Source organism: Microchirus variegatus (assembly GCF_963457635.1).
Source record: "Microchirus variegatus genome assembly, chromosome: 5".
Taxonomy (NCBI): domain Eukaryota; kingdom Metazoa; phylum Chordata; class Actinopteri; order Pleuronectiformes; family Soleidae; genus Microchirus; species Microchirus variegatus.
In genome coordinates, this window is record NC_139806.1 from 35,252,363 (window position 1) to 35,279,427 (window position 27,065).

At 42.4% G+C, this 27,065-nt stretch overlaps 1 protein-coding gene across 1 annotated transcript in view; it reads right to left on the reverse strand.

The window, feature by feature from the left end:
• Positions 1-413: 413 nt before the first annotated feature.
• The window catches only part of lmo7a (LIM domain 7a), a gene marked incomplete at its 5' end in the record, with an annotated part of 54,170 nt that continues 27,518 nt past the window's right edge, over positions 414-27,065 (reverse strand). Inside the window, 26 exons of the mRNA XM_083889749.1 lie at positions 414-1,057; positions 1,149-1,251; positions 1,686-1,794; positions 3,789-4,124; positions 4,404-4,587; positions 6,655-6,710; positions 8,067-8,584; positions 9,386-9,481; positions 10,938-11,048; positions 11,298-11,323; positions 12,289-12,345; positions 12,602-12,665; positions 12,788-12,999; positions 13,796-13,957; positions 15,056-15,170; positions 16,032-16,331; positions 16,478-17,192; positions 17,628-17,767; positions 18,470-18,584; positions 19,270-19,302; positions 22,310-23,092; positions 23,491-23,640; positions 23,930-24,271; positions 24,715-25,029; positions 25,262-25,514; positions 26,225-26,456. Coding sequence (XP_083745875.1) covers positions 1,035-1,057; positions 1,149-1,251; positions 1,686-1,794; positions 3,789-4,124; positions 4,404-4,587; positions 6,655-6,710; positions 8,067-8,584; positions 9,386-9,481; positions 10,938-11,048; positions 11,298-11,323; positions 12,289-12,345; positions 12,602-12,665; positions 12,788-12,999; positions 13,796-13,957; positions 15,056-15,170; positions 16,032-16,331; positions 16,478-17,192; positions 17,628-17,767; positions 18,470-18,584; positions 19,270-19,302; positions 22,310-23,092; positions 23,491-23,640; positions 23,930-24,271; positions 24,715-25,029; positions 25,262-25,514; positions 26,225-26,456 — 5,550 coding nt within the window. The 3' untranslated portion in view covers positions 414-1,034. The remainder of the gene's footprint in view (positions 1,058-1,148; positions 1,252-1,685; positions 1,795-3,788; positions 4,125-4,403; positions 4,588-6,654; positions 6,711-8,066; positions 8,585-9,385; positions 9,482-10,937; positions 11,049-11,297; positions 11,324-12,288; positions 12,346-12,601; positions 12,666-12,787; positions 13,000-13,795; positions 13,958-15,055; positions 15,171-16,031; positions 16,332-16,477; positions 17,193-17,627; positions 17,768-18,469; positions 18,585-19,269; positions 19,303-22,309; positions 23,093-23,490; positions 23,641-23,929; positions 24,272-24,714; positions 25,030-25,261; positions 25,515-26,224; positions 26,457-27,065) is intronic.

Genomic DNA, 27,065 nt, shown 5'->3' on the forward strand with positions numbered 1-27,065 from the left:
GAGAATAAACCTATCAATGTGAAATGAAATGTAATGTATGCGCACTGAATGAAAAACGCATGACAAATTAGCTTCGGAAGAACACAAAGCAGGCAGGTCCTCTGAACCTTTGTACAAAGGCTCATTGAAATTCCTTTCATTATGACCGTGGCACTACAGAGAAACAGAGAATTAGAGGGACCGACCGAAAGATGAGCATAATCATTTCAGATAACAGAGGCGGAGAAAACCCTGCATCGTATACCTGAATATTACTACAAAGAATTATTGGATTTCAAAAAAATTCAAAAAAACACAGGAGGAGCATTTAGTCTTTTTATTTACAAAGGTTACTGTTTGCATATATACAGTATATTTGTGTATATATATATATATACACACATGTATATATATATGTATACAAATATGTGTATAATGCTCCATCAATCATTGATAACTCCAGACTGAGCAGATGTTTTTTAAATACATTTTGAAATAACGCTAATCATCTTAATCTTGCTTCTCCCCGTTACAAATGCAAAGGCACATACGCATGACAGACAGACGGGAATACTTCAGTTTACAAACGTGTTACTAAACACCAGATTCGGCAGAAAAAAAACAAGCATGAAAACGAGCGGGGTGATGACGAACGAAGGCTTCTCTCTCTCGGTGTCTCCAAAAATCAAACGAGTTACGGTCAAACGAACGTGTAACTTTATAGTCGGTTTATTGCGTGGCTATTTTCATGGCTAACAAACATTTTAAACAAAACTCTGGTGCATGCAGAAGCCGTACACTTTGTGCAGCTATAATACTTAATAGGAAATAAAACATTTTTTTTCAAAGTATTGTAGATATTGTAGAACTTCCTTTTGCAAGCTTACCCTCTCAATCACACACTGTCAATGAGTAACATTGACAGTTTTCTAGACTCAAACATGGACGATATTGTCCATGCCAGGCGCTCCAGCTATTAGCAGTGGCTTCACTTCAGTGTTCATGGATTGTTGTCACAAGTAGTTTCTTCATCAATCTGCTGGAGAACCCCGACATCACATAGAGGTTGGTTGGCCACCTGAAAGAAAATGAAGCGATGTTACACTTGGAGACACAAACTGCCGAAAAACGGCACATCCTAACGCGGATCGGCTCGATCGAGCACCTACTTTTGAATCGCTGGTAGCAGGTGTTACAGTAGAGCTGTTTGTTTCGTATTCTGACTTCAGCGCCAGCTTCCGATCCTCCGAGGTCCGACTTGCAGTCGATGCACTGGGGAAGTTCAGGAAAAAAGGGGAAAACTCGACAGTTAAAGGGGAAACGCCGTAGCGGGAAGGGAAAATCTACAGCGTCCAAGTCCAGTGGTGGAATGACGAGGGGAGACTTGATTGTATGCACAGAAGGAGAAAAATGAAGGAAGAAGAGAGATTAAAAAAGGATAACGTTTGAGATACAGGAGACAAAAGTGAAGACAAAAGTTTCAGGATGGATCAACAACCAGAATGAAGCCTTGGTAAGAAAGAAACAAGATGAGAGGGTTTGATAAGTTTTGACTTTTCATGACTGTAGAAGAAAGTAGGACCTTGAGATTCATTAGGTTTAGCAGCAAGAGAAAGAGAGTCTGGCATTAATCAAGTTGGTTTTCGGAGGATCGGCCAAATCATGCCGCAGATGCGCTCCGAGGCCGACGGGAGCCCAGCTCTCACCTTAAAACAGCCCAAATGATAACAGAGCCCGAGGGACTCGATGATCATGGCCGCTCCCTTTCCCAGCGTGGTGTCACAGAACGTACAGACTTTCTTGCCACTCACTGACCTGGATTACAGAACGTACAGCCATGATTTGACAAAACACACACACACACACACACACACTGGTATACAATGGGGTTAAAATGATTATCATACAGTTTGTGGATATGGGTCAAATGAGTCGACCGCTAAAGGGCATTTTGTTCGCTGAATTGTTTGATCACCTACAATAATTTTGGTAACAATTTGAACATAGAGTAGATACCTTCTAGAGCTGAAACGATTAATCGATTAATCGATTACTAAATTAATCGACAACTATTTTGATAATCGATAATCGGTTTGAAGCTTTTTTCATGATTAAAACAAGATTTCTGATTTTTTTAGCTTCTTAAATGTGAATATTTTCTTGGTTTCTTCGCTCCACATAAACAAAGAAATCATTAAAACTGAATAATTTTGGTTTGTGAACAAAAAAAGACTTTGGAGAACATCATAATTTCCAGGTTTGACAAACACTGATCAACGTCTTTTAACATTTTCTGACATTTTCTGAACCAAACGATTCATCGATTAATCGAGAAAATAATCAACAGATTAAGCGATTACGAAAATAATCGTTAGTTGCAGCTCTAATACCTTCTATGCCTGACAAAAAAAGAGAAAGCAAATATTTATCATTTTAACAAAGAAACACAATATTCTGTAGGCTGAGGTCTTAAAATATCAAGATAGAAAAAAAGTGGACGTAGTCTCCTGTTTGCTGCTTAAGACCGACTAGAAATTAAGAATATATTGAAAACCCACCAGGGGGCGACTCAGATGGTTGCAAAAAGAACTCAGTTGGAAGAAAAGTTTATGGGAAAATGAACCTTCTCACTTGATTTACAACATCAGTTAAAAGTTTCAGGTAGTTTCAGGTCTTCTTCAATAGAACATTTCACTTATGGAAATGATGTTCCCATTTAGAAACAAATAAATAATAGATAAAGCATAAATAAGCATAAGCATATGAGTGAACACCAGTGTGATTGACAGCTGGTTATTGTCCAATAGGAGCCTGGTTGCAGGTGGCGTCTGTGAAATTCTGACGTGAATCTCAAAGCTTCGAAACCGTTATGGGTGACGTCACAAATGGTTACCACTAGAAACGTGAACACACACACAATATATTTAACAGAGAACCTGTACAAAAAAATATGGTAACGCTTTCTTTTACAGTCCCCTAATTACCAGGTATTTACCTGGTAAATTCATGGTAACACCAAAGTGTTACTAGGTAATTACCAATGGTAATAAGAAAGTAAATACAGTGAAACTGTTGCCAAAATACTGGGCATTTACCTGGTAACTATATAGTTAATTATAGCGTGTTATTACTGCTGTTAATAAGAAGGTATGTACAGCTAAACTATGGCAAAACTATGGTAAATGTAAGTGTATTATTGGGTTATAAACTGGTAATAAGCAGGTACCTACAGTCCCCTAATTACTAGCTATTTACCCAAGGGGTAATCTAACAAACCTAACCCTAAAAATGTGTGTAATTACATGGAAACAAGCTTGGCTTTCTTTTACAGTACAGTTTTACTTTACTTACCGAGTACATTACCGTGCATTACCCAGTATTTTGGCAACGGTTTCACTGTATTTACTTATCTTATTACCCTTGGTAATTACCTAGCAACACTTTAGTGTTACCATGAATTTACCAGCTAAATACCAGGTAATTAGGGGACTGTAAAAGAAAGCGTTACCAAAAAGGGTAAATATATTTACTGTATGTACATATAAACTTAATGAATGTTGAATAGAGGGTGATTGTATGGAGTGTATCACATATATAAATGTCACCACCAGCATATTGTAGCACGTTTAAAATGTATTTGAAGGGAAAAAAAGATTCAAGATATCCTTTGCCAAAAAACTCTCCCCAACCAGAGTTCTGGTTTAACAACAACACCACCACCACCAGCACCACTTTGACCCAGTATACCAGTGACAGCAGTGTGAGGCAGCTTATCGGCAGCGTTAAGCAAAGCAGAGCCGTTACTGTACCTGCTCCTCTGCTGAGGGGCCTCAGACGTCGGCTCTGGGGAAGTGGTGGACGACGAAAAGGAGGGCGAGGGGGAAGGCGTCTGCCGGGATCGGGAGGACGAGGGGGTTCCTGCGCCGCCGTGGAGGGAGCCCATGGAGTAGGAGGAGGGCAGAGTGGAGGAGGAGGAGGAGGAGGAGGAGGGCCGCTGGGTCACTGAGCCGCTACTGTAAAAGGAGGCGCTGCCGGAAAGCGCAGAGTGGGGCCGCGTGTAGTTTGGGGCGTAGGAGTTGCTCCTGGGTGTCCACGACGAGCGCCAGGAGTTATGGGAGGCGTCCAGGTTGTCAAGAGACTCGCCTCTGCAAAGCCAACCCACGCCACGCTCACATTAGCCGGGTTAGTCGAGACATTTAACTTGTCTGGCTGCCACCTGTGCATTTTGTTTGATATTATTAATAAAGTGTATAATGTGTGACCCAATTTTTTGCAAAATCAGCGTGGCAGCACAGACAACCAATGCCTTGCATTTCAGGTTGACAGAATTTTTAGTAGGTTTAAAAAGCAAAAGCACCGTCCGCGCACAACACATGATGAGATGCGTGTGTGTTTGATATATTCTGGTCAGACGGAAGGCGTACCTGCGCATGGGCGGCACGTCGCTCTCCTTGTTGCTGGCGAAGCCCGAGGACTGCTGGCGTATCCAGCTGCTGTCCGTCAGCAGCGACGTCTTCTTCTTCATCTCGTTGAGGATCTGCTGCCGCTCCAGCTCAGACTGTGACAGCGTCAGCTGACCTTTCCTTTCATCCAGTCCGCCGCCTGTCACTGCACACAGAGGAGAGGAGAGATAAACAGAAACATGGTGACGCTGGGCGGCATGAAAGGTTTCTTGGAATTGGGAAGTAAATCACAGCTGGCTGAGAAAATGGAAACTAAAAATGGGAACTGGAGAAAAAGCTTGTGATGATGAAGATAGTGTTTTCCCCCATAGATTTATAAAAGAATAAGCAGTGGAGTCTATAATGTGAACATTATTAGACAATATGAATGCATTTGATCATGGTGAAATCATCCTGGAATCAACCGGCCTGTTGTTTTAGCTGTAAATCAAACAACTGTAAATATTTGATTTGTTGACATTTTGATTGATCCAAAACAAAATAGATTGATACGTTTTCAGATTCAAAAGCTGCGAGGCCTGAGCACACCTCTCTCTGGCTCCCTGTATCTCATGGCATTGAGGATGTTTCTCCTCTCCATTTCCAGCTGTGTCGCAGCGTGCTGAGTCTGTACCTGCCTGTCACACGCAATCCTCAACTGCTCCTCCAGCAGCCAGTGAGCCATGCCCCCCGGCTGCCCATACACACCTAGTAGTTAGTAGTACATGTAAGTGTTAGTATTATATTGACCATAAAAACATAAAAGATTTGGGTCCAAACAGTGTCCAAAAACTACGGAAGCGTATTGCATTCACTTGAAAAAAAAAAAAAACTCCTGTTTTTCTCAGTAATTAATTTTCGGTTTGATTTTTTGAATAATTTTTTTTCTGTTTTTCTGACTAATATTTTTCCCCTGTTTTACTGTCTAATTTTTCTTTTCAGTTTTTCTGAGTAATTTTTTTTTCTGTTTTTCGGAGTAATTCTTTTTCTGTTTTTCGTGCAAATTTTTTTTCCCCCCTGTTTTTCGGAGTCATTTTTTTTCTGTTTTTCGGAGTAATTTTTTTTATAACAACCTGGACGGCTTGTTTAGTTTAATCAAGTTTTACTTTGATCTGGGTTTAAGACACTGGGAGATAGTCCTGTCTTTAGATGGTATTATCATTAGTATGTTGACTTAAAGCAGGCACCTGAGGACTTTGCGGTTGTTCAGAAGGAAAAGCCCATTCAGATCTGCTAGACATAGCAATCTTTCTCCAGGATCAGTTGGACAGATATGGCATACAAGATGATGCATTTGAAATGCATTCATGCTGGCTACGTGGTGACTCAAGAGACGATCAGGAGACTGCTGAAAATATTGGATGCACACGGTGTGCAGCTGAGGCAGCGGAATCGCCTTCGGCGGCGTGTAGCATAGCAAGAGTTCTCGATAATTCTGAAAAAAATTACTCTGAAAAACAGGGGAATAAAAATTTGCACGAAAAACAGAAAAAAAAAATTACTCAGAAAAACAGAAAAAAAATTACTCAGAAAAACAGAAAAAAAAATTAGACAGAAAAACAGAAAACAAATTATTCAAAAAATCTAACCGAAAATTAATTACTGAGAAAAACAGGAGTTTTTTTTTTTTTTTTTTTCAAGTGAATGCAATACGCTTCCGTAAAAAACCAACATAATAACAACAAAAAACAACAAAAACCAGTTACCAAATGAATGAGGTAACATATTTACCTCAGCCTCAACGCTGTTGATTTTCAAAACATGACTGTGTAATTAAGGGAGCGTAGGTTTGCGTATGGACGGTGGGGACCAATACTTACTAAGAGCGAGAGTGAACGAGCGGATTTTTACGAGAGGATCAGTGAACGCATCGCAGCCAAGCAGAAATATCGCTGCGAGTCACAGAGGAGACGAGACCACAGGTGATGTGCTGTCCTTACAACACAGCGGTGAGTTTTTTGGGCCAAACCAAAAGCACACAGCAGGCACATATTTTTGCCTTCGACTTTCTCTCTCTCTCTGACCTGCACTACTTCAAATAGATGTCATTTTGTCCATGTTTTTCAAAAAAGAGTCCCCACCAGACCTGTTACCAAACCTACACCCTTGTGTGTAGCATCACTAATGTTTGTCTTCTGTATATATATCCATATATATATATGTGTATATATATATTAAAAAACTCTCAATTTAATGTGGTTAAATGGATGCAGAGCGAATTGAGAAAACTGACCTCTCCTCTGAGGTTTTTCTTCTTCATCGAGCTGCGGAGATGATTTGGATTTTATCCTGTCAGAGTAAAAGAAAATACACAATTAAAAAGAACACAAAATTAAAATGCATTAGCAAAATAAATATATAAAAAACTTATGTTTATATACATTGGATGTGCTGCAGATTTATATATGTGCTTTTTTCTATATCTATTATTTAGTTGAAGAAAATACTATAAAGAACAAGGGAAGACAATGAGCAAGAGCAGCAACAAATACAACAATAAAAGAACAATAAAGCTTAAAAGATATGAGGGAATGCTCAGGTTAATGCTACCTAGTCAATTTTTTTTGACACATGACGGAGACTTGATGTACATTGTTGTTTTGGCAGGTTTATGTGCTTTGGCAGGTTCTATGTAACTCCTGAAAGAACAAACCGTGCTGCCAAGAGAAGTCCCTGTGCAAGGAAATGTATAAATAATTCAGAAAAACCGAACTTGAAAGTGAAAAAGTGGGTAAACTAAAGTGAAAACAACATTTATTTATCCAAGAATGAAATAAAACCAGTAAAATTGTGGACATGTTGCATTTACGAATTGATAGATGGTCTTTAGTTCGCATTCAGCTGTAGTTAAATTGTGAAATTTAAGTGTTTATTGATGTACACTATTTGTCAGCAACTTCTAAAATTACAAAATGTGATTTACCATATTTATTTATTCATTATTCTGCATATGAGTGGCCATAGAAACATAGTTATTAACAATAACAATCATGTCATTTGCATCAACAAAAATGACATTATAGTGTGAAGCACTTCCTTTTAAAATGGTTTTTTCTCATTATTTTTAAATACTGTCCTGTAATAACATGATCGCTGTTTGAATGCATTACTGTTGCACATTGTTATTGTTATGGACTGCAACTGACCATTATTTTCATAATGGATTCATCTGTTAAATATTTTCTCAATTAATTGATAAGTTGTTTGGTCCATAAAATGTCTGTGGGTTTGGTCGGGGTTTCCCCAAACCTCTAAATGTTTTAACGATTTCTTATATGGATTATATGGAGCAAAGAAACCAGACCAGTTTCCACATTTAAAGTAGTCTGTGTGATGTAAGAACAGGTTAGTTAGTGTCAGTGGTGGTGGTGAAGTATTTTTAGATAGTGGCTCCAGGTGCAAAAACTTCCTGTACTAACCTGTCGGTTAAGGACAGAGGAGGCTGGACATTGGCAGCCCTTTGATGAAGAGTGGAGTGTGGAGACATGGATGGTGGAGGTGGATGACAAAGCACATGCAAACACGTTAGTTGCAGGCAAGTGTGATATTAGCATGATTGACATATGAGGACATGAAAGACAGTTTTAGTGTTTTTCGGAGAAGAGGAGGAGGAGGAGGAGGAGGAGGAGGAGGATCTCTACTGACCACTGCTGCTGCTGCTGCTGCTGCTGCTGCTGCAGCTGGAAGGCCCTCTCCCGCTCTCTGCGCTGCTGCTCCACGGCCTCCTGCCGCCTCCTCTCCTCCTCCTCTCGCCTCCTTTGCCATCTCAGCTCTTCCTCCCTAATCTTTCTCTCCTCCTCCTCCCTCTCTTTCCTCTCCTTCTCCTTCCTCTCCCTCTCCTCTTGGAGACGCTGCAGCTCTCGCGCCTCCTCCTCTTTCTTCCTCCTCTCCTCTGCCTGTCGCTGGCGCTCCTGTTCGTCTGCCTGTCGCCGGCGCTCCTGTTCCTCTGCCTGCCGTCGGCGCTCCTGTTCCTCTGCCTGTCGCCGGCGCTCCTGTTCCTCTGCCTGACGTCGGCGCTCCTGTTCCTCTGCCTGTCGTTGACGCTCCTGTTCCTCCTTCCTCTTTCTCTCTTCCTCTTCCCACAGAGTAGTTGAGGCCTGGTCGACTTGAGAGAGGGACGAGAACGGGCTGACGCTGAGGCTGTTCCCCTCCGGACGCCCGAGCTGTTAGACAAAATGAAAGAAAAAGCAAAAAAAGTGTTAGAGCGTTGATGTTCTCTAAACCCTTTTTGGGCCTCAAAGAGGAACTGCAACAAGAGATGCAGAAATGTACGCAGTCTCCTGTGGTGAGTGTTTAGAAATTCCGATCCGAGGGGAGATTCTGTTGCAAAACTGTGGACAGAAAATACTTCATCAAAGAAAGAATAACGTTGCACCTGCTGACTGTCTCGTGTGACTGAACGTTGTTCCACTTTTACTTTCACTTGGTGAAAATCACCCATTCTTTAAATAAAAAAAAAACTAAATCCCAATGGCACACAATAATATCAAAAATTTCAAGTCTCTTTTGGTTATTTTACAGAATTTACAGTTTGGGTTCAAAGTATATTGCCACTCTACATTACTTCACTACAAGTCACACAATATTTAGACTGTCAGCACCAGGTAAATCTGACATCTATAGTGACTTTACCTCCTTAGCCTTTATTTTAGTGGGAACTCACATTGAGATTAGAATGCATTTTTACAAGCTTGATCTAGACCTAGTCAATGCACGTTTAATGAAGACGGGAGAAAATGTCTCGATAGAGATGAACTAGCCTGCAGCAGGAACCACTGAGAAAAGATTCCTATTTAAAACTTGGCATTCAGAGAAAAGATTACAGTACGCGAGAAAAAACACTGAGCCATTTTTCCACCCATTAAATCAAAATTTGAACATTATAGTCGCAGAATATGAGGCTTTTTACATTTCCTCTGGTGACGTCACTCTCTGTCTCAACAGTGTAATGTAACAAAAGTTACCTTTGTTAGCTCCTGTTGGTCCTTGTTCTTGGCAATCTCCTCCTGAGCCTTCAGCCACTCCTCCTGCAACTTCTCCTGGTCACGCTTATATTTCTCCTGGACGGAAAAAAAAAAAATGGATGAGAGGTGAAAGGTCATCCCATTAGACATGAATATGTAACTTACCGAAGCAACACCAGAACTCATTCCACATAAATTCTAGTGTCCCAAGCAGATCCTTTTTAAAATTATTATTATTATTATAATAGTCATTTAATTAAAGCCCCCAAACCACAAAGGATATCTTAGGAAAATCACACGACTCATTAAACTCATCAAATTAAAAAAAAAAACTTTTACAAATGACGCATTTGTAATGGAACATTTGTATGCATTTTTAAACATTAGTCTCAATAGTGTCCAGACAATCCAGTCTAACTATTTTAGACTTTGTACAACAACTCCTGACTCAGAATCCACACCTGTGGCTACAGCTCGACAGCGTTTTCCTTGGTGGCACACACAGGCCTCATATTTATTTTATGCTGAAAGAAGCGCACACTGTTTTGGTTTGGGAGCATTATTTTCTGTGCACGGTACCCTACTATAGTTCAATAGGAAGAAAGCAATAAAAGAAAAAAGATTTCATAGCTGTATTCCTTTTCAAACTAATCTAAACTCACCTAAATGTTACCTAACCACCTTGAAAGCCGATAAACCCGTAAAATCTTGCCCTAGGCAGGGAAATACTCCCTGGAACATCATGAAATCAGGCCGTTTATCCAATAGGGAGAAAGGAAAACTGGAGGAATAACACAGTTTTCGTGGCTACATCAGTGCTCTGTGTGGACACCTTTGATCTCCATCCAGAAATAGACCCTCAGAAATATGTTTTGACAGGATTCTGCTGCATTTGAGTTGGACACTCGACGGATGGTTTACTTTCAGCTGCCTAAGCACCGAGGTTTTCTCTTCACAGCTCATTAGGAAGAGACTCAGATCGGTTTCAAGAATGGTATCAGATCCGGTTAATTTTCAGGACGGTTCATTAGGTATTTTCGCTTGTATGAAACAAGACTATACGCTCAATTTGCAGCTCATTAGGTAAAACACATCTGAACGACGTCAGTCTCAAATAAAGGGTTTAAACTGTTTTGGTGCAACACTGGATATATTTGACTTAAATCAACGTAATGAGGTCTCTGGAGTGTATTATAGTACTTACATATTGTGTTAGCCCTGTTTATGTGAGTAGCTGCAGACCAAATATTTCCTATATTCTAGTTTGCACGGCAAATTAAACTAATCTGGAGATTTTAAATCTAAAAAAGAACATCTTTTTTTATATAAATACAGCATATCACTTGCAATTCTCATCCAAACAAGAGTCAGAGTCTGCACTGCACACACTGCTGCCCTTACCGAGTCAGTTACAGAATACCAATAACAATTTTGAAAACAGTTTTGACAATAACTAGACATTATAACTGTGCAATGCATTGTCTTACTTTTTACAAGCCCCTTATTTTAAGCTGGGGTTACCTGTAATCTATACACGTGAGCCCATTTGTACCTGTAGTAGGCGTTCCTGCTCCTTCTGCCATTTTTCTTGCCTTCTACGTTCCTCCTCTGGGTCCCAGGACCAGCGACTGGAGGATGAGGCAGTTATTGGAGGAACGAGTATCTGAAGGCAAACGAGACGCAAATATACAGTAAATGCACGTGCTTGAATGTTCATTCATCAAGTGTTCAGGCTGCCACGCCTGGTTTTACTTGTCCTCCACCTGCTACTGATGATGATTATGGTTTTAAAGTCAAGCTTAACTGTATACGACACTGAGCTATCCTCAGACCATTTATTAATCCACTTTCATTCATAAAAATTGGTCCCTGTGGGCAACTAAAAGTGACAAAAACGGTCAAAATTACTCACATCTGGCATTGCAGCCTCTGATGCTCCTTGAGAATAAAGAAAATCACTTTAGCAACAGGTTGTAAATATACAAATCAACTGTGAGGTATCTGTATCACGCAATGGCTTATTAAAGTTGTACGCCAAGCATCACATAAACACCCAAAATGACATTTAAAATCAAATAATTGATGTTTCTCAATAAGCCTCAGGCAGCAAAGGTCAAGATCTCACCCCTCGCTGTTGACATTTGCATTAGATGCCACACTTATAGCGCTGAATATGCAATTCAATAAGCTGATTGTGAGGACAAGACTGAGCAAACAGTGAGAAGAAAAAAAACACACACATCAGCAGCATGCATAAAGATGCACAAAAGGTTGAGCACAGCCAGACTGAAACAATAACAGAGGCTTCAATGAGTGCATGCCAAGGAAGCAACAAGAATGCTTTAAAATTCATGTGCAAGAGTAAATACTATAACCAATTATTAAACCACTCAAATTCACCACAAACACAGTAGGACTTTAAGAAATGCATTTGTGGTTGGTACACTGGGATTATGTGTGACATTCTGGCCAAACTCTGGAGCTGAATTTATTGCTTTTACACACTATTTTCTCTAAATCTCTCTTTTCTCTCCAGAAGTCTAGACTGCTTTGGTTTGAACAGCATGTCAGTGTCCAGTTGTACCAAATGAAAGTGAATTGGTCACTGCACATTCAACCCTCTTTACCACAGAGGAAGACCAGCGCACTGACACTGGAACCTGAGCCACCTGAAGGAGGGAAGGTGTCACAGCACAAGGATAAGCTCTGGCACCAGAAATGGAAAAAAACACATTTATAAATTGTTTCCTTATCCATTGAACATGAAGCAGTTTGCATGCAAGAAGAAAAATCCATTTGTGACACAAAAGCACAGAGAATCCAGCCAACAGATAACACATTTCAGGAGTATTCCTGATTAAGATGACCCCCCCCCACCCCTTCTTTGAGCAATGCTTTTTTACCTGTTTCAAAAAACTCTGACCTCCGTTTTAAGTTTTTCAAAGATATGGGTTCTGACTCTACATGAGGAACGGAAAAGGCACAGCAAGGATTACGTATATAACCAGGAAAGACATCATCTAATAACTGTTATAACACATGTTGGTCAAGATTGTATCAACGCCCTGCAGGTATAAACATTCATGAATGTTATCCACAACACTCTAACACTATTCAACAAACTCGACACCCCACAGGTATATTTTTGTATTCAGAGCAGAACCAGACTTCAAGATCAATTTCATAACCTTTCCGACTGTGTGCTCTGCCGTTTACCTTTGTTCCTCATGGTCACGGACTTCTCATGGAAACTTCCATTAACCCTGTTGGAAGCCAAATCCTGCAGAGAGAGACATGGCAGGAATGTCGGCTCATTAAAAAAAAGGTACACGACCGCGAACAGAGACGGGTATGAAAACTGATTCAAACCTGAGTCAACCTGGGTGATTCGGGGTCACTTACGATGACGACTGGGTTAGCGGGGACCTCTTTGGACCGCGGCGTTGCCGTGGAGATGCGTGAGGTGAAATCGAGGCTGGGGTTTATGATGTTTGTGTCGGGGGAACCTAGAAGTATTGGATGATCCGTACTGGTCAGATTGATGGTCTTATGGCTTTTAAATGGCAGGGAAAGTTGGTTTCTGTCCCAGTCTGCGTGCAGACAATGCAGTGGCAAAGTATGATGTACAGTATTTGTGCACATACAACCATACGATTTAGTGCATTCGTGTTTGTTAGAGTACATGTGAAAATATCACATTTGACTGGAAATTTGCATAAGGAACGCTATAAAGCAAAAGGGGACAAAGTTGTTGTTATGGTGAGAGCAGCAGGGGGTGACACAGAACCCACCTTCCCCAGCCATGCAGCTTATTTAAGCTTTTATAAACCCAACACAGTGATTCTAACAGGCTCACAACCACTGGAAACTATTTTAACCAGTGGAGTGTGTTAGTTTAGGTGAACAACTCTGGGTGGTTTATTGTTTTTTTTATAAGGTGACACTGACGTAGTAAGCCTGTTATACCAACACTGTGAAAACAGCACACGCGCAGGACACAATGGACCTGAGTTGGGTTAGTTCTTCACAAGGAAAACACCACATGAGAAGAGACAGGAAAAAAACACACACAGAGAAAAACAGTAGAAAATAGAAGAATATTATGGAAAAACAGGACAAGAAAAACACTCATGAGACACAAACGCCTCAGAGGTCAATACAATAACCGTCTTCCCTCAACAGAGAAGAAGAAAAAAAACCACGATACAGGTCCTTCACCCATTTCACTGTCGTGAGATCATTCATGGATGATTTCACAATAGTTTACGGACCAATTTAAAGTGTCAAAACTGTTTAGCAACACAAGCAGCATAAGCAGCACTGTCACTCCAGGAATGTAACCCTTAAAGTGGTTCAATCCATTCTCACACACACGCACACACACACATGCACGGTGTTCAAATGACTCACTGTTTTGGCCGTGACGGCGAATATCCATGACCAGACTACCCTCCTGGATAGCTTCCTCCATGTGGGCCTTCCAGTCCGTGTAGCTCATTTCTGCCACCTTGTGCCTGTTCACCGTCAGCACCTCGTCGCCGACCTGAAGCCGGCACATCTCAGCTGGGCTGCCTGCACAAGACACAGTTGGGAACGGTTCATTAGCGGCGTGAAAAGGTGTCACGGGATCCATGGCTGAAATGATGAATTTGTCTATCACAACATTCTTATAGCATATAAATTACATTAATAACTATCTCAGTACAAAAACAGTAGGACTCACAGTGGAACAGTTTAAGACAACATCCCTTTAAATGCTCTTAGATTCACTTGAATGGGGAAATTGTGTGATGTGCAGTAAACATGGAAAATTCTGAACAATATGAACACTACACACCGTCTTAAACGTATCTTTACTTAATACGTTTAGAGATAACATTCTGTCGTTATTCTTTTCTTTTATTATAAATAAATATTAACAAATGTGGCATTTCACATCTCTGACTTTGCAGTTCATTGCTTACATGTTTAATTGGTGACATCACTAATTCACCAACAGCGGTGAATTATTTCTTTGCACATCCTATTAAAATTGATACTATTTGTTATTAAAGTCTTAATTTAGGTTCGTCTGACCTACATAGAGTAGTTTGTGCAACATGGAAAATAGAATTGTTTATTTAGTTATTGTTTGTGTGAACTGCTGTGGCTGAGATTGATTTGCACACCGTGCGGTGCATATATGTGTTGATGCGTTATTTGTGTGCTTTAAACCAGATGAGAGTTAACAGCAGCTGAAATTCCACCAGCTGGTTTACACAGAAACACGACACAATGTAGGAATTGACGTGACACAGTGGAACATACGACTTTAATAGTCACAGTTTGGTTTAAATCATGTATTTTGCGTGTTGTTAGATGGTATTATATGGTACTAACATGCTGCAATGTGGAGGTGGAGAATCTGAGTAGAAAGAGAGGCTCAGCCTCAGCAGATCTGACCCAGATAGATGTTGCCCTATAAAGACGTTGCCCTAAATCTGGCAATGCCACTGAAAAGGACTGGAAAACATGCTGACAACTAACCAGCGGAGCCTTGCTGTGAAATGCAATAGTTTCCAAAAATACCACTGAGGTTTAAAATCGCCAGATTGTCCGATTTGGACAAACCATTTTTTTTTGCCATTTTAGAAAATGAATCAACAGCTACCATCTTGTCTGTGCCGTTACCTGACTGTATGGATGTGACATGAGCGCCGGTCGAGTCCCAGGCTGCCTGGAAGCCAAAGTCTCTGCTGCTGTTGGGCTTCTGGTTCAGGTTGATCCGCATCTCACAGTAGTTTTCCTATAAAATGAACACCAACACTGGTGAGTATAGATCAGGGGTCTGCAACCTTTAGAATGAAAAGAGCCATTTTTGTCCCCTCTGCACCCAAATAAAATTAATCTGGAGCCGCAAAAAACCCCATTTGTTCCTTAAAATTAGGATAAAATCACATGAAAAGTCGATACCCAACCTCTAAAGTGGAGAAAAACGACTTGAAATGAAACGATTTTGTGAAGTTTATGTCTGAGGAAAAGCTGCCTGGTGTAAGTACATGGATCTAAAGATGGACCGGACTCCAAATGTGAACTTCATGTACTGTAATGGCTTTCTGGGGAGGTTTTTCAATTAGATATGCCAGACAAACAATATCAAAACACTTTGATTCATGCCTTTATCTTGACAAAAAAGTGTGAAAAGAAGAGCCACATGAGGCTCTAGAGCCGCAGGTTGCAGACCCCTGGTATAGATGAACAACAATAAACAAGGCATAAAATATAAATGTCAGTTTGTGTGTATTATATACCAAATTATATGTATTTCATGGGGCTGATTCAAAAGGTTTTGTTGTTGGTAAAGAGTTAGGGTTAGTTATGGGTTAGTGAACCCTAACCCCTATAGTCTGGCCATATATTTGTATTACTTACCAAACTAACATTTTTATTACTAACTAAACAAAACAAATATATAGAACATGTATTAACAAAATCTACATAATTGCCAAACATCTTTGGATACATTGTAATTATCGACAAACACAATTTTTCTGCAAAAATAAAGATGTTCATATTGACAAGCATAATCAGAGATATACTGATGAATATTTCAGTGTGAATATAAAAGGCTGATGATCTGTTTGGTCAACACTGGGTAATGACATACCTGGTTGTTATCTTTGGCTCCAGCAGGACTGACTGGAGCTTCAGTCTTGACTGGAGGAGGGACAGGAGGTGAGAGACTCTGAGTAGAAGCGATGCTTTGAGTAGACGTGACGCTCTGGGCGGAGGTGACACTTTTTGCCGCGCCGCCATCCCACGCCGTCTCCTCCTCGTCGTCGCTGCTGTGGGCCGAGCTGGACTGAGCCTCATCCTCCGAGGTCATGAACTGGTGATAGCGCGTCGGTACGGATGACTTCTTAGAAACACCGGCGTCTCCGTTGACGCGTTTTTGGGAGTCGTCCGTCTGTGAGGCGTCAATGCAGAGTTACGGGGAATGCAGATGACAAACAACATAGGGCTGATAGTAAAAGTTCAAACAAATGCCCTCTAGATGCCCTTCATCTGGGTTAGTAGTTTCTATTTAGCTGCAAAATATTATCTATTACTCACTGTGGAGGCTCTGGAAAGAGAAGCGAGGCGGGAGGACTGGGTCCCGAAGGGCCTCGGTGCGACAACTGAGGTCAAACGTGCGCTATCCGATCTCTGGTAGCTCCTAGGGAGGGAGGCGGACACCCGAGACACCCCGGGAGGTTTGGGTTCCATCGAGCTGAGCTGCGGTTGTTGTTTGTACAGAAAACCAGAGGAGGGGGTCTGGTCCACCTTGGTCTGTGAGCCCAACAATGGGCGCCTTGGCTCGGGCACCTTTTGCAGGGAGCTAGAAGAGGAGACAACGGTGGTGGTCTCCTCCGTCTTGGCTGTTCTGGAGTATTCTGAGACTGGCCTCTTTTCTAAAGGTGCATCCGCAGGAAGCTGGGGGCTGTTGTGAGAGCCGCGGCTGGAGGAAGCGATACTGGGAGCGATGGCGGCTGTGGTGTCGCCGCCTGCAGGACTGTCCAAAATGTTGATTTGCTGTTTAGTGGGTGGGGAAGCGGCTCTGCCAGTGGCTGGGGCAGCGGCAAAGGGTTCGTCTTCTTTTAGAGAAGGCTGGGGTGGTTCAGATGAATAGTAAGGAGTGTCGATAGTGTAGCTCCTGGCAGGAAGGGTTCGGGTTCGGGTACGAGGGGCAATGACAGGTCTATCAAATACGTCGTTGTCGTCGTCGTCGTCCAGGTAAGTGAGCGATCCAAGACGACTGCCGATGCTGTTTCTTGTGCCTTTATTATCTCTGTGGACCAGACAGAGGAAATGGAACAGGAACATAATGAACAGAGATGGATACGATTAAAAATAAAGATCATTAAAAGAGGTCAAAGCTGTTGGGTACACGGAGGTAGATGCAAAAAAAAGGGGAGGTTGGCAGTTTACACTGCATGATTACATTACACTTTTCACAACGACTCCCAAACAATCCCTTAGTCTATTTGTACTTGCAATACTTCTCATTCACAGCTTTTTCTTAAATTACCTTAGCAAAGGATCCACCTCTGAAGGTAAAAGGGGTGTAAAGAGGAAGAAATTCAGTGCCTTTTGTCTTACTCAAGTAAAAACCAGGGTCAGAAATTAAGAAAACATATTTCTATAGGATTGCATCGATAAATAATGTAAAATTGTCAAGGCACGACCAAAACTACCTGCTCGGGTACTTTTTTTTTCTTCTTACCTCTCCTCTTGCATCTCCCTGAAGGTCTTGGACCTTCTGTTACCGCCGACGGTAATCTGCTCTATCTTCTCACGCTCCTCTTTTTTCTTCACTATATCAGAGTTGACACTCTTGCGCCGGGTCTTCCATTTGCTCAGGTCCTGAAGAAGCGAAAGTAAAGCCACATCACCTCACGCATGAATTTGTACTCGTTCAGTTTTGACTTGGATAAAACAGACTGGCTGAGAGGGGACACAGAAAAGGAGAAAGGGTTGCATCTGAAGGTGTTCTATTTGAGTGCTTTAAGCTCCTCCCGGCTCACCTCCCCTGTGTATTAGGCACTGTGTGTGACCTAAATGCTGCTTTCAGGCTCCATTATTTTGCCACGACACCAATCAGACTTCTGACAGACAAACACCTGCCACAGTCACACATGAACATGCAGATAACTGTATATATTACTCTGTATATTACCTAAAAACAAGCACCTATTAGATCACTAGTGTTTAACTGGAGCACTGCTGCACCAGACTTGATTTTATATCGACTAACTCACATAATCTAATCTAATATATGTGATGTTTCCTGTCTCAGACACAGTGATTTGGAAACGAGGACAGGCCACAGCCATGGGGCAAGCGCTGCACGAATCTAAACACTGTTCATTTAATTTCACTGCTGCCATGACTGTCACACACATCCCACACCTCACGAGCTCACTTTTTACTTCAACTTTTATCACCGATGGGAACCAAACTTCTTCCCGGTCATTTTTTCTCCCAGTGTCAGCTTGTCACGATTAGCGTAACAAGAACGGTGTTAAAGCGAACACATCTATCTAACCCATCATACATTATACTCACATCCTGCCACTTATCATCGCTCTCCTTTATCTGCTCTCGGACCTTCTGCAGCTCCTCGTAGCGTACTTGCCGGAGGACGGCCGTTTCAACCTGGATATCGCTTGTTGATTTACTCCTGCAAAAAAAAAAAAGTTGAAAATAGTCTTGACAAAAGATCTTCAGCATCTGAGAGTTACGGGGTGAGGTTTAGTTTGCATTATCACGGGAAAATGATGTATACATTATGGATACATGGACCATTTGTTACCACTACATCACAGAAAATATTATTATATTATTAGATTCCAGCTTTTACACCCCATCCACTTATCTGGAACTGCTGCTGAAACAAGTTAGTTCACAAAAACACCACATGAGTCCAGACCAGAAAAACTGTGGAATGATCAGTGGGTTAGTAACACACATCATAGCCTTTTTCCCATCATGCAATAGAGCAAAGTCACTCACCTGAGCATCTATCACCTAGCTATAAACATTTTTAAGACCACCGTTTAGTCCTAACTCTCTGGGACATGCTGCAGTTTAGGTACATGACTCATCCTTTTGCTTTGTTAATTTGTCAATTGAGCTTTTGTTGCGCTGTACACACCCCACCCCCCCCCCCCCAAACTCCCATCTCCACCCTGAACTTGGCCCTGTACCATACAACACACGTTGTTGTGTGTGTCAGCGTTTAGTTAGAGCAGTTAGAGAGCGGCAACAGAGCAGCACAAAAGCAGGAGGGAGCAGGGGGTGAGACCGTAAGAGACCACGAGCAAATGCAAACGTGCCACATTCCTGGGAGCCCCGGATCAACTCACCCGTCGATACTCTCTTCCGTTTGTTGTTGTTGTCTAGGAAACCAGAGAGAACCACACACGACAAAAATCACATCACTGCAGATTGTTGTTGTTTTTTTGACACGGTGAACCCACCTGTCTGACAGTGGTTGAATATGATTCTATGATATACAGCTTTTCCTGGTGATAGCAGTTCTTTTCTGTCTCTATCTCTACTGTTGGAACACGTTTGATATAATGATAACTTCTTTCTGTAATATGAGGTCTTGTGCATATATACCTGTACACCATTGGTTCTCAAAGTGCGGCCCGGGGGGCAAATGGCGGCCCGCAGAAACATTTCTGGCGGCCCCGCAATGAATTATTACAGTTGATAGTTTTAATCCAGGAGCTACTAAGCTTGTTAAATGTTTATTGGACATTACTGGATACAGACCAATAAGTGTAAACAAAAATACTGGGTATTTACCTGGTTTCTATATGGTGAATTTTTGTGTATTATTGTGTTATAAGCTGGTAATAAGCAGGTAGTTACAGCCCCCAATTACTAGCTATTTACCCAGTAAATATATGGTAACAGAAATGTGTTACTTGGTATTAACCTGTAATTAGAAGGTATGAACAATGGCCAAAATACTGGGTAATTACCCAGTAAATTATAAAGCATTATTATATTAATGCTTAAATTACATTAATGCTTAAATTACATTATATTAACGCTTATATTACTTAACGCTAAACTGTAGAACTGCAATCTGGTCATTAAAATGATTACAAATGGGATTTCTTTCTGTTTTTTTTTTTCCTTTTTTTTCCCTCAGTCCAATGTTGGGTTCCTAAATTGTCCCTCAGGTATCAAAACTTTGAGAAACCCCTGCTGTACACAGTATAAAACAAAAAGTCATATTACGATGTTTCAAGTGTATGTAAATCCAGCCAAAACATGACACTGCTGGTTTCCATTTGTAAAGGAATGCTTTCCGTCTAAAAGAGTATAAAGTTCAAGGTGTGTACAACAGTTAGAGCACTTACGGTGCAGTGTCACATTTCCTTTCCCTGACATTTGACTGTGGAGTTGTGTGAACATGTGTCTTTGACCAAAACAAAGCTGCCTTTCTGGAGACTCCGACGTGATGTCACCGGGACTGTGGGTTTACATATGGATGTGAAGTAAATCCAGATGGACTTGACTTTGGTTTAAATGGTTGCTTTGTGAGCGCCTGTGTGTGTCTGTACATGTGCAAGCACGGCGGCCCAGATGTGTGTCCCGGTTACTATGGACAACACAAGTAACACCTTCATCCAAAGACCTGGGGGAAATTCTATAGGTTCGATGTCGACTCAACAGACAAGGGTACGTTTAATTGCGTTTCTTTGGGCAGTCAGTATTCGGGGACCTTAGGTTTCGATATTACTCAGTCTTTCCGCACTTTCACGCTGCTGCACTTTGAGCATTACGTGTCAGTGTGAAGTTCCATTGGCTGAGAAAACAACACTGAACTCCGTATGACAAGAGTCTATTCTCGTCTTTATTGGACATGAATCTTTTTTTTTTTTCAATCACAGGCAAACTCGGTCTGAAAAGAAAACCAAAATGAAATACAGAATTTGGGTCCGTTAAACATTACTAATCCTGAATCAAGAATTCGATCAATGATGTTCAAGAGTTGATGCTGTTTTGCTTATAAATCACACTTCAAAATACACAACAGTGGTTTGTTTGATGTGCAGTCCAGATATCTACTCTGCACATTCACAATCCACGTGTTTGTATGGTAGAATATACCACAACAACAACAACAACAACAACACACCAACAATGCATTTCCTTTCACAGTTTTTGTTCTGACTGGAACAAACCCTCTTTCAATTTTAAAGAAAAACAGACATCGAAAACAAGTTCACAGTGACTTACTCCCAAAGTGTATTTCACCACATTTAGATTCACTGTGGTTTCTGTTAAACCATGGGTGTCAAACTCTGGCCCGCGGGCCAAATTTGGCCCGCCGTGTAATTTCATTTGGCCCTTGAGGCAATATCAAATTAACATTAGAGCTGGCCCGCCGGTATTATACAGCGGCACCGCTGCTGTAACACCGCATTCACCGCTAATACTACAAATCCCATAATGCTCTGCTGTTGTTTTGTATTCATTGTTATTTTATTTTCAAATTTATTAGCTTGTGGAAAAAGTTAATGTTGATATTTACCTCAGAAGGCTGCAAATAGAAAAGAGGCATTCAATTTTTTATTTAAATTTTATTTAATATGCCATTGATGTTTTTTCGTTTGTTTTTTGAAAGTTGATTTTGCACTTTTAAGTTATATAAGCGTTGCTTGTTCCATATTCAGTGTTAAAGCAAATAAGTGTAGCAAACTGAGCAATAATTAACATTTTATTCATGCACTTTCTCTTGCTACTTCAAGGCTTGAATGTTTGATTCATTCATTATTGTTATTTTATTTTCCAATTTATTATTAGCCTGTGGAAAAAGTTTATTTTGATATTTACCTCAGAAGGCTGCAAATAGAAAAGAGGCATTCAATTTTTATCCATCCATTATCTACCGCTTATCCTGTATTTAGGGTGCATTCAATTTTTATTTAAATTTTATTTGATATGCCATTGATATTTTTTAATTATTATTATTATTATTTGAAACTCGATTTTGCATGTCACTATAGAGTTATATAAGCCTTGCTTGTTCAATATTCAATGCAAAACTTGTTTGGGTCCCTATTAAAAGGTTAATTTGTTCAACCTTGGCCCGCGGCTTTGTTCAGTTTTAGATTTTGGCCCACTCTGTATTTGAGTTTGACACCCCTGTGTTAAACTCTGATCCAGTGAATGGAAATGTTACGAAATTAGTTTCCAGAAACGAGAGTTAGATTTTGTATCACTCCCATTTCTCACTGTGAAGCCCTTGAAAACATGCTGTCCTGACTAATTCAGAATCACACGGAAAATATGTCTAGACTGAAATAAATATAAATAATAAAGTAGGATTATCATTCCACAAAATTAAGAGAAGCTAATAGGCACTGTCACGTGTGTTTCTACAGCTTAAGAGCAGCTAGCCTTTCAACCATAAGCTTCTTCTTATATCTTAGCTGACTGGCTTTCCTGATATCCTGCCACCTCTGCAGGTCGCCTTCGCTGCAGGAAGAAGGCAACGAGGGAGTCTGATTGGCTGACGAGCTGTGATCAGAAAAGGCTCCGAGTTTACGAACCAGCATGTCGTCTGTTTTAGGATGCATAACTTCCTCGACCTGGTCGTCTTTGTTTGCGGGTTCTCTCTGGGTCAGAGGACACGGTGGGCAGAGGAGTCTGGCTTTGAGATCGGGGGGCAGAGCCCACGGCTCTGGGACGGGCATAGGGGCGTAATTCTCGGGGGCTCCGGAGAGCGGCCTCTGTCGCTGAGCTTGCTCGGTTTTCTCCTTGCGATACACCACGTCGTCCTGTTCAATGTCGGGGAAGTCGTTGTCTTCCGTGTTGCCACGGCTGTGTTGCTGGGTGACAATGTTGAGTTGCGGCTCAGACGAGTAGCAGTGGCGTCTCTTGAACAGCCGAGTCTTCGTCATAGCCAGGTCCGGGTTGGACTGGAACGCCAGGGTCCGCCGGGCAAACATGTCGTCGTTCTCCAAGTCGGGGGGGACGCTCTCGTAATTAAAGGGATCCGGGGGCTCGCGGGGATCGTGGCGCCCCCGGAGATGCCACTTCTCACCTTTGACCAGCTTTGGACCTGAGGTGGGATCCACTGGGGCAAACACTAGGGGGGGAGGCGGTAACAGAGGGGGTTGTATCTCTGGGAGATGTTGGGGAGTGTGTGGTAGGTTGTGAGGACTGCAGGTCAGGTAGAAGGAGAGAAAAGTACAGAGAGGTGATGAGTGCGTGCATGTGAACTGGATCACAGAGCATTAAGAGGAGGAAAAGATACAAGAGGCAGCAATAGTGGTTGGTATTTGATTCAAAAAAGATCAAATTCAGACTATTATAATCAATAAGCTGGAAATCAAGAAGAATTTTGCTGACATGCAGCCTATTTTCTACTGTGGTCAGTTCAAGCAAACTGCTTTATGGAGCATGTTAGGGCCAATCCAGCTGCTTATCTGCGTATTCTATCACATCATTAGTGTATTAGAAAGCAGCTCGTCAGAAAAGGAGCCCAATTACGTTTCTCCTGTAAAATCTGAACGCTCTAAATCATTCCCTCATCGTCACACTCATGCAGCTGTATCGACCTTTTCCCCACAACGAGGGTGGTGTTGTGAGTCGAGGCCTTGTGTGTGTGGGAGTGAGAGGGAGAGGGGCCGCAGGACGAGGGAGCGGAGGAGGGCCGAGGACTGATGTCACAGTCAGAGTCATCTGACGAAGAACTCGTCTTCTTGTGGCTACAGCAGCGTTGGCCAAGGGACAGGAGGAGGAGGAAGAGGGTAAAGGGGAAAGACAGGAGGCAGAAGCGGAGGAAAGAGAAAGGAAAATAAGACTTTATACAGAAAAAGACACTACATTTCAAATCTTAAAGTATGAAGGTTGAACTGGCATGCATGTAAGAGCACAGCAGAATTCAAGGTTGCACAAGAAGCAGAGAAATGGTAAACCATACGTCTGTACTTGTAGAGAGGGTCAAGGTTATGTGTACATTTACAGTATCTGCTGTGTTTGAATTCCCTCACACACCTGAGGCCTTGCATCTTTTTATACCAGGGTCTCCTCTGAGAGCCCATTTTGATCTTCTGTATGTGATCGTCCTCCTCAGGCGTCCAGAACTTTGGGAGGAACTTGTCATAAGACACGTTGGCGGCAGGCCGAGGTTTGACACCCATCTTTCGGCTGTACAGGTCATCCTGGACCGGGTCGGCATAGCCCACCTCATCATCGTCGTCGTCGTCATCAGAGTCATCGTACGTCTCCTTGAACAGACTGTCAGCGCACACGGCTCCACGTTGGTCCATCTTCACGGAGCCGTGCTGCGGAGGCAGTGTTTCCCCGGTGGTGCTGACGTTGCTGCTGCCGCTGCTGCTCAAGAGAGACAGCCAACCACATGATGTCAACATTTTTTTTTTTTAGCAGCACAAAAGGTCACGCAAAGAGACGAACATTCCATGAGCACGACAACCTCACATCAAAAGACAGAGGAGACTTAGCACGCCAATGCAAGCTCAAAACCAAACGTGAAGGAGGCGGAAAATTATTTGAGCAGATACGTTACCAACTCAAATCGCTCCTCCAAGCTCAAAAAAACGCCGACAGAGCAAACAATGACATGCCTGCAGCTAAAATTCAACAAAATGCAAACCAACAAACTAAAGAACTTTGCAGCACTGTTAGATACATCACACTAAGACCCAAGATGTGGCTCATGGTTACCATTAACCATGCAAAATGAGGGTAAGAGAAGCATTCTAGTTTGATGTCGTCGGGCAAGCAAATCAAAGTCACACCGCAGCTTCGTGTTCTCTGACCTGAGGCAGGTCACATTCTGTCGAGCGGCCACACTGGGACCCACTGTGACCTTTGGCCAGGGGGCCCTCGCACCCTGAGCTGCCCCTCCGCCTGCCAGGTGGCTCAAGGGCACGGCGAAGTTGGCGGGCAGAGCTGGGGAGGGGCTGTGGAAGCGTCTACCGGCCAAATCATCCAGAACAAGATCCGGATCCGGCCGGTCTATGTCCGATTCGCTGCCGCTTTCGTACTCGTGGGCCCACTGCTCGTGAGCTGTGGGCACGGTGGTCTGGGACGTTTGACCGTTTCCGCATCGGTCAGAGGAAAGCACCGTTTTGCTGAGGGTGTCGCAGCGAAATGACACACAACACCGTCGGCCATTTGCAGACACAACACAACAGCATCACAACAGGAGAAGACAAAAGTCAAACACAGCCACAGTGTGAATTATAAGCACAAACGATGGAATTTTTTTTTTGTGAAACTGGCACTTTATCATTAATAAGCTGAGATTAGAGAGGGCACCTTCAAACAGATCAGATTGCTTACTATCAAGTATTGAACCAGTACCTGGCGAGTTTGCCGTCATCCTCGGTGTATATGGGGTTGGCCCAGCTGCGGCGATTGTCCTCATTGCGTTCGGCCCGTTTCTTCCGTAGCGGAGCGGGGACGTAACCTGCAGGACCTTTGTCCTTAGAGGGCAGGAACTGGTTAAACTGGGCGGCGGTCTTGGGCGCGATGCTCACTGACCGCCGGTAACTGAGGGTGTCCTTGTTCTCGGCCATGCTGTAGAGAGAGTCTGCCTCGGTGTCGCTGCAACAACCTGGAGAACGGAAGAAAGACAGGCAGAGCAAAGGGACAAGGGATGTATAAGGTATGACATGTTGTGTGGGAAATGTAGAAAAGAAGATGGGTTTTGAAAGCTATGAATAAATTGACAAATGAGGGGGGAATGGAGAACTGGCTTTAAAGGAGTAACAGGGGGTACAGGATGGGGAGGAGAGCTCTCCTTCCTCCTTTACAAGCTGATGTGGACAACTGTGGAATGTCCCACTGCATGAATACAGAGGGTTGCTCTAAGGTCACTGACAAGCGCGTCACTCCTTTAAACCAAAGTCTACTTCTGTCTGTGAAACAACACAGGTTTTAGTGTCTTGGGTGAACGCACAGTGAAAACACTGCCTTTCAAAAACACACCACTAGATGGCGAGAGGCATTTGTTTTGATAAATGGGAGTCGACTCGCTGGCTCCGGTGCAGCATTTCTGCCCTGCTCAAATATTTGAAGTTCAGAACAGAGGAAATGGATTATATCGTACCGATTCAGATATATGGGAACACGTTAATAACAATCTGCAGATAGGATGTGAGAGGACATCTCCAGTAACACACACACACACACATTTGCACATCAAATGTCTTGTCTTAAATGTAATAAAGCAACTTTAGGTGGGCAAAATACAAGGAAAAGCTGCAGAAATCCTTAAACATTGCACAATTGTCTAAAAGTTGCAAAGGACGTGATATCTCCTACCCTCACTGCTGCCTTTAAGAGTGGTGTCAGAGGAGATGCTGTGAGGTCGGGAACCCAAAGAGTCCAAACTGTCCAGAGAGTCGTCTCGCCTGTGTCCGCCTCCTCCTCCTCCTCCTCCTCCTCCTCCTCCTCCTCTCGGTTGGTAGAGCTCCTCTCGCTCCGAGTACCAGCTATCTCCGAAACCGCTGTCCCTGACGCCGCTGCCTTTCTGAGTGGACGACTCCTGCAGAGCCTGTCATACACACACACACACACACACACACACAAACACACAGTCAGATAATTGACCAAGCCAATTACAACATTTAACTCCACTGTGTGTGGCGTGTGCATGAGAGATCTCCCAGAGTGTGAAGTCTGAGCTGTCCTTCTGGGCTTCTCATTCTTGCAGACTCAGTTACTGTAAACACACACTGTTACATATAAGGTCTATAAGGGGGGGGAAGCGTGGCTACATTTTAAATGGAATTGTTTTCTATTTACTGCAATTGCTGTCATAACAAACAGAGTAATGCTCCATGCGACCTTGATGACTGTGTTAACTGCATGGAAAGAATGTCATTGCATGTAAACACGTACCCTTAAACTAGCAAGGCTACAAACAAGCAAAAACTTGTCAGCCACTGTGAAAGAAAACCAATTTTCAGATGTGTAATCCACCGGTTTTCTACCAGACAACACAAGTCCACAAACTAAATCCAGCCTGAGCCGATGCCACTGAACGTGGATCATCGTGGCTAAATGTACAAGACGTGCCGTAATCAAGTGCCATTACTGTAAAATCCCCGCAGTCGGTTGAATTATAGAGGCCTTTGCACGACACCCACCTATAAATCTATGT